The following is a 14,229-nucleotide window of genomic DNA, read 5'->3' as shown; positions in this document are numbered from 1 at the left end:
AAAAGAAAACATGAGACTCAACTGTGTTAGCACTTAGAATGCAAGTTAAAAAGTATTTATGTTATGATAACAGTGAATCATAATAAATAGGTTAGCTGTGTAAATCCTCTGGAAGAGATTCCTCATAACCTTCACCCACCCAATCTCAGCTGGTTGCTAAACAGGGTGTTGTGTGTGTTTTTTCAAATATTAGTACAATTGTCTTTCAAAAAGAAAACCACATGCTTATAGATTTCTATCTAGATAAGTTAAATTCCATCAATCTCAGTCTTTTTGTGTTATATGTAAAAATATTTTTAAAAATTTTTTTAATTTACATAAGCAACTTCTTGCTTCATAAAACTAATAAAGGACCATATAATCATAAGGCAGATAGAGATCACCTCCCAAGGAGCAACCTTGCTTTTTCTCCTAATACCATCTTGATGCATATTTCAAGTGCCTTATGTAATTCAGCTTCCTTCCCTCAGTTTGAAGACCCCACACAAGAAGAGAAAAAAATCCAAACAACTCAGAAGTTAACCAGAGATCATCTAAATTTACTTTATCATGACCCTTGTGGGTTTCACCTTCCATCAAAAATGTCCTATCCAAGTATACACCTAAGTGCAGCAGGAAAATATATTGAAATTTTGTAACATAAATTTTATATTCACAGCCATTTTTGCTGCATTATTTGCAGCATCATATTTTACAATCTCAGTAATTCTTATGCCATTGCTTCAACAAAAGGATATAATGCATCCTAGACCAGAGAAAACAATGTTCAGTTTCTAGTTTCTAAAATAGGCCGTGTGTGCCCATTTCAGATCAATAGATGTAAAAGTTAACTGCAGCAGAAAGATGTGTGATATGATAGAGAGAGTCCTTGTCTTCGGACAGTGGAGCAAGAAGGAAAGGAGAGTGAGTTAAGACCTAAGTCTGTGGCCCGCTCCCAGCTCACCTATCTTCATGGACTAAGCCCAAGCAGTTGGTTTTTGAGTGGAAATGAAGGAGATGGAGGTGGAGAGGTAAGTACAAATTCCCTGATGGATCTCTGAAGGATCTGAAGACCCTTAAACTCACCTGGAATTTTTCAAAGAGGGAACCACCAGAGTGGGACAAACTGAATAAATCAGAAGTAGCAGCATGACTTGTTTCAGCTTATGATGTGGAAGAGACTGAGAAGTTAATTTATGTCACAGATAATGGTACAGAACTACTGGGAAGGATAGTGGGCTCAGAGAGTCCAATGGTTGCTATAGTTAACAATACTGTCCTATATATTTGAAATCTTAAAAATTCTCATAACAAGAAAAATGTGGAGTGATAGATATTAATTTATTGTGGTAATCATTTCACAATAAGTAAACTAGAAAAAAGAGAAAGTTCTATAGTTGGAGTGTTCTATGTTTAATCATTAATTGAATCATTAATTTGTTATATAATCTTTTCTATTCTAGAATTTTATTTAACTCTTGTTTTTAAAAACAAAAATTCTAGTTCTCTAGTAAGATTCTCCAATTTATTCTTTATTTTCTTAAACATAGTAGTCACAATTATTTTAAAACCCTCATTTGAAAACTTCAGTATCTGATTCTATGGCTCTGTTTCTTTCTACTGATTTTCAGACATTTTATCCTGTTTTTAGGATGCCTTGTGATTTTTTAAATTTAATGCTGGACATTGTGGATGAGAATTTTAAAGGATCAGGATAACGCTATGTCTCTCCAGCAAGTGTTAAATTTTCTTTGATTGGGCAAAGAGTATCACTTTGATTCATTAAAGATTGGTTTTGACTTTGTTAGGTATAATCTATTTTAGTTTTGTGCCTTTTTCTAAAACATCATCCTTATTTCTAATGCATGGGTCCTCGGGATCTTCAACTAAAAGCCCAGTGTATTTACAAGGCCCCTACATTTTGGCAGAACTTTAATTCCAATAACTGTCTTCCATGCCACTATGAAAATATATGTTCATTCTTTAGCATCTCAGCTGATATTTTCTGCTGTGTTTCTTAGCAGAAAATATCAGCTGATATACACCAGTTTTATCCTGCATATGCACAGATTAGAAATCAGCAGATATGTGTGCAGATATTTGGACTCACTTTTCTTCTCTCTGAGATTTTGCATCTCAAGCCCCAGCTATATTGACAGCTCTGAAGACTGATGGCTATCTCCTCAACTCAGTACTACCCCTTCCTACTTGTGCTCTATTCTTTAACACCACAAATGACCTTAGGCAAAAGCCAAGGTAAATGTAGAGCTGACTTACGAGCTTCCCTTATTTCAAAGATTGTAGCCGCTCATGTCAGGCCTGTAATGGTTACTCTCCAATACCTTCAGTAGCTATTTTATATATTTTGGGCAGCTTTAATAGTTGATTTTGATGGGAGGGTTTGTCCAATACAAGCTACTCAATTGTAGACAGACCAAAAGTCTTCAAGTTATTTAAAAATCTGTATCTGATAATTCTAACACCTGGATCTCCTGTGGGCATGTTTTTACTGCTTACTTTTTTGATAGTTCTCATTCATTTTGTCTCTTTCTTCGTGTGCCTCACAATTATGAATTGTTTACTACTCACTGTGTGAAATTTTTTGTAGAAATAATGTGAGTCTAGGATGATGTAATTTTCTTTAAAGATAATCTTTCATTTGTTTCTGCTTGGTAGCTAAAGTCAAAGCACTTAGAATAGTGCCTGGCGCTTGGAAAGTAGTTACTTTTTATTATTTCATGTTTATCTGCCCCACCCAGATTAAGGATACTTGAGCTTTTATGTTCCCAACATCAGTACAAAGTTTGGTTTATAGTCAATATTTAAAAAAAATAGTTACTGACTAAATGGCCTAAAGAGCTGAAAATGAGGTGAGACATGCATGTGAATCGCACACACATACACCAACACACAAAATCATGAATGCTTTTATAGAGAGATAGACTTATATACAGTTTTTTAAAGAATGATATAGCATTTACCTTCAGGCAGGTTTGGCATGCTGTGCCTTGGAGTACTTTCTACATTTTCAGATTCTGTTATATGAGTTTCTAGAAAAAAGAAAAAAAGTGAACCAACTTTTGGATTCTTGTGAAAATTCATGTTAAGGGTGTTATGATTTCATTATAATTATTCATCTTTTAATGAATTTGTATTATTCATGGAAATGTGTCCATGAAGGCATCCATCAGCATTGGCATTCTGCTTCTAAAGTTCATCTAGATTACCTTCTGAATGATTGTTCATTCTCACTGCTCTTTTATATTGACTTTTCTGATCCTTTGAACTCCCTCATCAGGTTCCCACTACCACCATTTGGGTAGAGCACCCAGTTTCACCTTGGAAGATCTTCAAGGTCAGTACCTCTGTTATTGCATTCTGGCTCATATATTGAATGTATAGGCAAAAAGTGATCCCATCATCCAAAGCTGCAAACCCAAGGGATAACTACCCTTTGCATGCCTTCTCTCCCCTTTGATCTACTTGATCCCATTATTACAAACCATGTTCAGAATGGATTTACCTAACAAAGACTGTCTTCGAGGTTTTCTTGGCAAAATTGGTGTTGGTATGGACAAGAGGCCTGGAAAATGAGTAATACTTAGTACCATGGCAGTATTTTGTTTTAAATGTTTAGCCCATGGTCTTTCTGCTTTAGCACGCCTAAATCCTGGAACAGGGCTTGGCACTGTTGCATGTGGCCCTATCAGAGATTGCCTAAAAGTATAGGTAGATAAAGGTAGATACTCAGAGTGAACTTCCTTGGGTTTGGGAGGAATAGCTGGGGAAGTGGTATTTGGAAGCCTGGAGAACTCTGAGGAGAGAAACAGAATGTCTTTGAACATGTCACCAAAATAAAAATTTATTATTTTTGATGCTTTTTCTTTTGATTTTCTTGATCTTTTCATTTGTCTTGTTTCTTTCCCAAAAACCCGACTTGAGGCTGAATGACAGGTTGGAAAAAATATGGAACCAGTAGCAGTCTCTGGAATGTGCCAATAGACATTCTTAAAAGTTTTTCTGGGTATTGAAATAGTAGTCACTCTTTCTTGTATATAATGATCAAGAAAAAGATTTTGGATTTTGACAAGTGTTTGTGGTTGATTTCTTGAAACAACATCAGGAAAACTAGTTTTCTTTCTTTCAATTGAAGTGGTTTCATCTTGAATGAACTTTACATGTTTTGGCTCAGTTTTACCAGTCTTGGCTAAACCAGAAAAAAAAAAAAAGCACAATTAGTTTATATTTATCAAGGTATCAGGGACAAAACTATTAATGTGTTAGCATTCATAGCTTTTCTTTATTTACTCACCCCTCTTTCACCTTCTAAAAATTTCTGTATATGCTTGCTCAGCTCTCAGGACTTTTGTTTAGCTGACTGGGGTAAAGTTTGATCAATTGGAGAAAGGGAAAGACTAAATTGTATTTGGTTTAGAAAGGGTAGGAAGCAACTCTTGGAAGAACAGAATTGATAGAAGAGTAGGACATAAAGGGGAGTTTTTTTTGAGCAGTTACTACTAAAACTGGAAATATGGATGGGCAAAATGATTTTGATGAAGTTTTGTTATTTATCACTTACCATTACCTCTTCTTCATTTGAAACTTCTTCGAGCAAAGACATTTCTTTTCAATGCCAAATGGCAGACCAATGTCTGAACACAATAACATCCTGATATTGGCTACAAGGTACTCTTCAGTTATGTTATAATGGTAAATGTTCTTTTCTCTCAGGTCCAGAAAATGCACTAGGCCTGCATTCTTCAATACCTCACTACACCAAATATACTTTCTCTTTCCTATGTGACTGAATGTTAAATGACTTTTCTTCCATTGTCTCAGTTGAGTACAATAAATGATGAGGACCTCTACCTTCTAAGGAAGAGATAACAGACTCATTAAGGCAAGGCTCGCAAAGAGATGGCCAAAACAAATCCAACTCTCACCCATCTGTTATCTATATATAAGAGATGGCTAGAGACTGACCTGAGTTCAGAGAGAGGAATTGTTCTGAATAGAGCTATTGGGATGGTATGTGTTTTCCCTACCTTCCCCTCCCCGTGGTGGGTGGAAGAGGATGATTTTCCTCCCACCTCAAACCATAAGGGGAATTCTCAGAGAACCATTTATAGAGAAGAGGAGTGTATGCCACAAGGAGAATATAACATCTCACCACTCCCCTCCTCACATCCCCCACTAATACAGAGTAGCAAAAAAGTATTAGCCCATCCAGTGCTGTGTTCCAGTTGGAGCAAGGCAAGAGGATCCTTGAAACTACTTGATCTGTATCTCCTGACATTTCAGGGGGTAGAGACTGATGCCTGATTCTTACCTTCATTCCTTAACTCTTCCCCACCCCTAGCCCCACCTATGGAGGAGCAGAAACTATAAGTTGTGGAAAAGAAGTAAAGAACAAGGTGGAAGGACTTATCATGCCCCTGTTTCCTTTGACTTGTCTAAAAATTAGCAGACCTAGTCTGAGCTGGGAGAAAGAGCAAGGTTTGATTTCATGCTAGTTAAAAGTAATGATTTAGATTGAAATATTCGTTTAATATCTGAAAATGAAACAAGGCTCATAGCTGAAAGTGATGAGAAAAGCCTGGTAAGAGAGATGTGTGCCATGTGAGTTTGAAGGGCCCTAGGAGGAGAATGTTTGCTTCCTCTTTATATGGAACTAATAAAAAGTAACTCATTCAATAAAATGGTTACACCACTATCTTCACCTTTTTTTTCTCTCTCCCATATTAAAACAAACATAGTAACACAAGCAAAATCCTCAACAAACTCCAGAACTCCTTCCAACCACCACCATCTCACCAAATTTATCCTTCCCTTCAATGGCAAACTGAAGTAATTTACACTCAGTTTGATGCCTTTTCTTCTCTTCTCTGTTCTGTTTGTTGTTTCACTTTATTTAATCTAACTTTCAATTAAATTAATGGACTTTGTTTTTAGAACAGTTTTAGATACAAAAAAACAAAACAAAACAAAACAAAACTTGAGCAAGAAGACATACATTCCCCTCTGCTGCACACAGTTTTATCTATTAGTAACATCTTGCATTAGTGTAGGACATTTATTACAACTGATGAACCAATGTTGACATACAATTAGAGTCCATAGTTTACATTAGGGTTCATTCTCTGTGTTGTACAGTTCCATAGATTTTGACAAATGTGCAATGTCATGCATCCACTATTAAAATATCATAAAAAATTTCACCACCTTAAAATTCCCCTGTGCTTCACCTATTCAACACTTCTCCTCTCCCTGAACAAACTTCTGGCAACCACTGATTTTTTTTTATTGTGCTATTGTTTTGCCTTTTGGATACTTCTGAAAATTCATGTTGAGGGTGGTATGATTTCATTGTAGTTATTCATCTTTTAATGAATTTGTATCATTCATGGAAATGTGCCCGTGAAGGCATCCATCAGCATTGGCATTCTGCTTCTAGAGTTCATCTAGATTACCTTCTGAATGATTGACTAGGATACCTATTCTTCTCCTTTTCTAGTTTCCTAAGGTAAAAACTTAGAGTATTTGTTCTAGATTAATCTTTTCCTAATATATGCATTCAAGGCTATACATACCCTCTAAGCCCTACTTTTGCTGTATACCACACATTTTGATAGGTTGTATTTTTATTTTCATTTAGTTCAAAACATTTTAAAATATCTCTGTGACTACTTTGACCCATGTCCTATCTAAGTGTGTTGTTTAATCTCCAGATATTTTGGGATTCCCACATATCCTTCTGTGATTGATTTTTAGTTTAACTCCATTGTGTTCCGAGAGCAAACACTGTATAATATCTGTTCTTTTAAAAGTGTGTTTTGTGGCCCAGAATGTGGTCTAGCTTGATGAGAGTCTTATAGGAGTTTGGGAAGAATGTTCTCTGCTGTTGTTAGGTGAGGACAATTGGATCCTGTTGATGGTACTATTTGGTTCCTTACTAATTTTCCACCTGTGGATCTATTAATTACTGATAAGCGGTGTGGAACTCTTAAACTATAATAATGGAGTTATCTATTTCTCCTAACAATTCTAGCAGTTTTTGCCTCAGATATTTTGATTCCCTCTTTGGGGTACATGTCAAAGATTATTATGTCTTCTTAAAGAATTGACCCCTTTATAATTAAGTATCGCCCCATTTAGCCCTAATAATTTTTCTTGTTCTGAATCTGCTCTGTCTGAAATTAATATAGCTACTTCAGCTTTTTTTTGTTTAGTGTTAGTATGCTCCTTTCTCTGCACCTTTACTTTTAACCTGTGTTTTTATATTTAAAGTAAGTTTCTTGTAGACAACATAGAGTTGGGTCTTGTTTTTTTATCTGCTGTAACAGTTTATCTTTTAATTGGTATACTTAGACCATTCACTTTTAATGAATTATGGGTGTTATTGGCTTAATATCTGCCACATTTATAAAGTTTTCCATTCATTGCTATTGTTTTGCTGCTTCGTCTTCTTCTTTTTTAAATCTTCCCTTCCTTTTCTTCTTTTTCTGGTTTCAATTGAGCATTTTATGATTCAGTTTCTCTCCTTCAGTTTCTCAGTTTCTCTCTTAGCATATCAATTATACTTCTTTTAAAAAAATTTTAAGTGGTTTCCCTGAAGTTTGCGATATACATTTATAATTCATCTAAGTCTACTTTCTTTTATTTTGAATTGGTATATACTTTATTGATTGGTATTAATACTTTAAATTCCAGCTATCTTGATAATCAAAAAAAACAAGACAGCTTACGTTTGATGTGCTGCATTTAGAAAGGATATTTAATTTACAATAAAAATTTCTTTCATTGTCCTTTCAAAGTCTCCTCCCATTTACTTTTCAAACCATTATGACCTAGAACTTTCCACCTCTACTACCAAAGCTGTTATCACAAAGTTATTGATATCTGGTTGCTAAACCTAATGGAGACACATTATTACTAACTTTATTTGACCTCTTTTTAGCATTTGATACTTTAATCCACTCTCTTCATGAAATTCACTCTCTCCTTGGCTCTCATGAGAACACCATCATTTCTCCATTAATGCCACCTGGCCATTCATCTTTCTCTAGACAAATCTTTCTCAATTTACCATTTAGTATTCCCAAAGGTTCTATCATTATCCCTCCTCTCACTTTTAACTAATTTTCCACATACAATAATTCTAAGTCTGGGTCTGGAAACCCTAAGCACCTCAAACTTATCATGTCTATACCAAACTCATCAGCAGTTTCTGTTCTCCTTTATCTCATAGAGATACATCTGTTATCTTGTCACACATATGTGCGTGCGCACACACACACACACACACATACACATACTGGAATCCTGGATTTCTCTTGTATTAGCTTCCTCTAGCTGTTGTAACAAATTACCACATACTTGGTGGCTTAAAGCAACAGAAATTTATTCTCTCACACTTCTGGAGGCCAGAAGCCAAAATTACATCACTGAGCCAAAAATCAAGGTGTCAGCTGGGCCATGTTCTCTCTGGACTCTCTTGTAGAGAATCCATTCCTTGCCTCTTCCAGCTTCTGGTGGCTGCCAGCACTCCATGGCTTGTGGCCACATCACTCTTATCTTCAAGGCCAGCATCTTCAAATCTCTCTTTGCTCCATCTTCATATCATCTTCTCCTCTGTGTGTGTAATCTCCCTCTGCCTCTCTCTTATAAAGATACATGTGATTGTATTTTGGGCCCACCTGGATAATCCAAAATAATCTTTCATCACAAGATCCTTAACTTGATTCTATCTGTAACCCCATATAACATTTTTTTTTTTGCCATATAAGGTAACATTCACAGGTTCTAGAGATTAGGATGTTGATATCTTTTTATGGGGTTATTTTTCAGTCTACCATACTTCCAATTCCTCAGTCCTCACATTTAACATATCCAATTAATCACCTCCAGGCTATACTCAAATTATATATGTCAGCTCCAAAGCTTCTAATTCCCTACTTCTTTTCCTTCCCCACTCCACTCCCCTTTCCTTTTCTACCATGAGAATCAATGAAGAAGTGAGCTATTGTTCTGATGGATTCATGTCCCATCTTCATTTGGTTTATAGTGGAGAAAAGGATTGAAAATCAGTGACCTAATTAAGTTCTGCTGTTTCAGAATAGAAAGATAAGACCCACCGACTGACTGACTTCCTAAAGCCATGCATCATATCAGTGTTGGAGCTAAGACCAGCATTCAGATCCCTGGACTCCCACTCTAGGGACTTTTGCACTTTCCAGGTTGCTGCAAGTCAGTAAACAATTGCAGGCCAAGCAAGAAGTATTACAAGGAGTGTAACATCTCAAAACTACGCAATGATCTTATAGTTTATGAAGTGCCTTCACACAGGCTCTTGCATTTCAAACTTTTTCTATTGCAGTTAAGTGATATTTAAAAAAAAAACCCAGATTTTCCCTTCTAATTTTCACTGCCATCATCCTAGTTGACATTGATCTAACTTCACCCTTGATTTTCTGACACAGCCTGATAACATTTCCATCACATTATCTGAATCTGATCAGCGATAACTCAGATTCCTTAGTTTGGTGAGTAAAAATCTATGTGAATTGGATCCACTTCACCTAAGCTTGCTGAGTAATGACTCATTAATTTCCAATGGAAACCTTCAGATACTCTAATTATTACTGATGAACACAAAGCCCATACTGCTTATGTATGATTTCATTTCTTAGGTTGATCACACTGCGTGGAATACCTTCTCTTACGAAAAAACGGAGATCATTTTCTTCTTTCCAAAGTCTACCTTAAACCTTATTCAATCCATCTTTCTTTATTAATATAGCCCACACTTACTGTTCTCATTAATTCCATAAACGTTTGACACATACCATGTACCAGATGTACACAGTGCTGAGGGTACAATCACACAGCACACACCTTACTAACAGCCAATAGTTCACAATTTAGTATAGAAACTAGGCAGGTAAACAGTCACACCAGAGGGGGCGCCTGGGTGGCTCAGTGGGTTAAGCGTCTGCCTTTGGCTCAGGTCATGATCCCAGAGTCCTGGGATGGAGTCCCACATGGGGCTCCCAGCCTGCTTTTCCCTCTCCCTCTGCCCCTCCCCCTGCTTGTGTGTGCTCTCTCTCAAATAAAATCTAAAAAAACCAAAAAAACAAAACAAAACAAAACAAAAACAGTTACACCAGAGAATGATAAGTGCTTGGTAGGGGTAAACGTGGTATACTAACGGAGCATAAAGGAAGGTACTCTGACTGGGTGGAGGGCGAAGAGGTGCTTAGGGAAATCCTCTCAGTGAAGATGCTATCATCTTTTCAATTCTATACTTCCCTAGTTTTTGATACGTTTCCCCGTGATTTCTTTTCTTTTTTTTTTCTAATATATTAAATTTCTACTTTTCCAAAAGACTCTCCTCCGTCATCAGAAATGACACAGGTCTCCTCTATAAAACATATTTCATTCCACTTTTACCAATTCCTCAAGTCCTAGTTCAAGCCCCATTCCAGCCCCAGTGCTCTCTCATATCTATGAACTACCATCTGTACCACTAATTGGACATAAATTCTATGCTGCCTTATATTGTTATTTAAGGTTCTGATTTTATGTGTAACTCATCTTTAGAACTTGATTAAAGGTCTTAAAATGTCCTGAAAGGCAAGCACCAGCTCATTCAGGTTATTAATTCCCTATAGTATCTAGAGTCGTAGGCAAATTATAGGTATTTATTTCAGGGTTTTATTTCAGTGTTTGAATATTCATTTTTATAAACTGTACTTGAGTCATTTTAAGTATTAATGAATTCATTCAACAAATATTTTGAACACCTACTAAATGCAAAGTACTTTACCAAGAGCCTTTGGAAACATGGGATTGATAACAGTCAAGGTCATAGAACTTCTGAGGCGCCAAAAAGCAGGAGAGCCCCCCCACCTCCCTGACAAAAAAAGAATTAATCAGTCCTGTACTCGCGGATAAACTTCAACTAAAAGATGAATGAAAAAACTACAACAAAAGAACTGGTAGTGAGCAGTAAATCCACATAACTGTGTCAGCATTATTGTTATAGAACAGATTGTAAATGTAGAAATATAGAACACAAAAGAAATGTAGAACGGATATAACAAAAGTTGAAAGGGAAAGTAGGATAGGAAATTGGAGGTTGTATGGCATGTTGATTTATATATCTTTAATAGCCATGAATCAAAGGTAATAATTTAACATTGTAAATCAAGTTACAGACTACACATATTTTCATAGTATAAATGTTGACACTAAAATAAGGAAATACATTATAAAATAATGAATATATCAACTAAAATTACAATGAAAACAATCAACTCAACCACTTGATTTTAGATTTTTCCCCTGAAAAGGGGAAAGAAGTGGAAATATGCTAATTTTATCATTGCTACAAGTGAGGAGTCAATAGATACCACATACGGAAATAGAGGATTAAGGGTATTATATAAAGTGATAGTTATTCAAGAGGCTCATCTTCACTTCATAGCACTTATCACAGGATAATTTTACATTTACTTATATGATTATTTTATCCAACCAGAGGGTAACCAGTGAAGAGGATGGACAAGGTCTCTTTTGCTCACTATTGCACCCCCAATTCCTAGCACTGTGCTCAGAAGTATGGTTGATTCTTGTTATTCCTGACAGTTCTGTTCTATAAAAATCTCAGTGAACACTGGATTATCCAACACTGAGTCGTTGCTTCTAGGAAAAATACAGGGTTAGGTTCCTCTAGGCCTCTGGTCTCAACATTATCAGCAACCAATTAATACACAATCTTGTATTATACGTGTTTCTATTTAGAGACACTTTAATATATATTGTTGATTCATTAATATTGAACAAACAGCCAACAACACTGCAACTCATACTTGAAGGAAGCTTAGCCAATACATATGTTTTTCTCTGTGAGGCACATCACAGCCTTTTCGTTCTTAGGAACACAAGGCAGCACTGGAACACTATGCCTGGGGGCTATTTTAGACAGCAAAATCACCAACAAAAAGCACAAAAAATTTAAAAACATGGCACTGAGAAAAGACTGAAAACAAACTGAGCAAGGGGCCGTTGTTTATAGTATGAGAGCTGAAACAAGAAGGCAGAGCATATCCCTTGCTGGACGTCAGCTGGGAATGTGTGTTTTCACTGCCCTGCTCATACTCATCCACTAATGACCAAGAGTCACCGTATATGCCACTCTCCTGCATACAGTGTCACCTATTACAACAGGAGAAAGAGTTCTCTCTGTGGCTCTGAAGTGTTCTTCATGATATATCATTGAGTTAAAAAGACAAAGTACAGCACAGGGTACTGCCTTGGGGGTTAGAAATAATTTTAGCAGTTAGGTAAATTTGCACCTATAGAATCCACAAACAATGAGGATCAACTGTAATTGTAGAATTGAATTGGATGTTATCATCTCACAACAAACATTTGTAAGTTACTGATTATTAGTGAGTGTCTTTTTCACTATTGTGATTCTGAACTGTGCAGGCTGAGAAATTTCTATGAAAAATAAATAAACTTAATAACATATCTGATTAACACACATACCTGTATGGACTTTCTTCTTACTTAAAGGCAGCTTAGGGAATTTTGGAGGTAAAGGTCTTCGAAGTAGTTGTGGGTGGTTTTCCATTTTAATTAACAATAAGCACGTTTTTCATAGCTATTGGTTAAATGAGAATTGAAAACGTTTTGAATATGTTTGAATTGTTGCTGAAAAATCATTCGTTAGAATCTAGATTACATCTTAGTGAAAATCATTCTGTGCTAATATTGTACTTATTGTACTGAGTCCAAGCAGAATTCCTATAAAAGAGAGGATAAGAAAGAAAATTCTTTAAAACTTCTAGAAAGAATCTAGATAAAATCTAGGTTTATAATTAACACAGAATTTGAAAATACATATACTATTACCAATCAGGATCATTCTAAAATTTCCCATGTTAGCAAAAATGTTCAGTCTGCCAATGTTAGATCATCTAGTAAATACTGATTTTCCAGAACAGTAGAAATAACACTCATTTTTTTTTTCTCTACCTTCAAAATGTTATCACCTTATATATTTGGAAAAAGATTTGGTCAAAAAGATAAGGAAATCCCTCCGTGATAGCCTCTTAAGACCCACCATATCTAAGTATTCACAAGTAAGTTGTTTTCTTTCTGTAACAGTGACTTGTTATAAATTGCAACCACTACTAGTTGGGTTATACTATTTAATCAAAAAATAAGATTGTCTTCAATCTAATTAGATTTTCCAGGATCTCTGTTCCAATTAGTACTATTTAGAAATGATGCCAGAAGATGGACCCCCTAAACATGCGCTTAGTTCTCAGGGCAACATCAAAGTTGACAGTCCAGAAGGGGATGCTTTGGAGCTGCATAAATGGGCCGTTTTATCCCCCAAAGATAACTTTGCAGACAAGCGCTCAAGGTATGATCCCTGTTAGTACGTCCACTTGATGCTGGTAATTTTCCTTCCATATTATCAGAGAAGATCAGTTGGACTCCTATACTACCCTCAAAGGCAATCAGCTGCTTCTCAAAATAACTGGCTTTTCCCCTTAGCCTCGGAATTTAGGCAGCGAGGTAATGGTCAAGGGAGGTGGTGGCTCTAGAAGCACCTAGGTTACCCTGGTCCCCTGGCAAGGCGCGGCCAGAGGCCACGGAGACTGGCCCTGGCAACCGGAAGCCGATAATGCCGCCCAGCCCCCTGGCCTCGCAGGCGCTGGAGGGGAGGGCGGGGCCGGGCGGGGCGCGTGCCCGAGGAACCCCGCGGAGCCGGCCCCGCCCCACGGCTCGGCGCGCGCGGAGCCCACCGGCCTTTCTCCGCCGCGGTGTCCTGCTGCCGGGAGGCTGCGCGCGGTGGGGGCTGGAGGAGAAGTCCGCTCCATGTGCTGCTGCTGTACGGAACCCCGTGGTGACAATCGTTATTACTATTTTCATTCTTAATGACAATGACCACTATTATTTATTTACTCTTCTTGATTACACGACGTATCTGAGGGTCTGGGCTGGCAGTCTTTAATGCTGCACTTGGGCGCAGCCAGGTCCCGTTGCTGATTTTGTAGTACCCCCGAAAAGCGAACATGCTGTTTTCTTTCTCTTCCTTTAATGCAAACTGTTTTGTCTTTCTGTTCCTTTCAAGTTCCTGGATGAAGAGAAACTGAGTAGGAATAGGGACATGAAGAGTCCAAGCTGGCTTTAAAAGAAACCCATTTCTCACTGTTAACAGTGACTTGTTTTGAT

The 14,229-nt window shown here is 37.0% G+C and overlaps 1 protein-coding gene across 1 annotated transcript in view; it reads right to left on the bottom strand.

Annotated features, from left to right (window-relative positions):
• The window catches only part of LRRC63 (leucine rich repeat containing 63), a 41,421-nt gene extending 28,805 nt beyond the window's left edge, over nt 1–12,616 (bottom strand). Inside the window, exons 1-3 of the mRNA XM_036078538.2 lie at nt 12,532–12,616; nt 3,503–4,186; nt 2,961–3,029 (exon numbers count right to left, since the gene is read on the bottom strand). Of these exons, the coding sequence (XP_035934431.2) occupies nt 2,961–3,029; nt 3,503–4,186; nt 12,532–12,616 (838 nt within the window). The remainder of the gene's footprint in view (nt 1–2,960; nt 3,030–3,502; nt 4,187–12,531) is intronic.
• Nucleotides 12,617–14,229: the final 1,613 nt, after the last annotated feature.

Source organism: Halichoerus grypus, chromosome 4, assembly GCF_964656455.1.
Source record: "Halichoerus grypus chromosome 4, mHalGry1.hap1.1, whole genome shotgun sequence".
In the NCBI taxonomy this organism is placed as follows: Eukaryota; Metazoa; Chordata; class Mammalia; order Carnivora; family Phocidae; genus Halichoerus; species Halichoerus grypus.
Note: the sequence above shows the minus strand (reverse complement) of the source record. Positions and strands in the feature narration are given on the sequence as shown.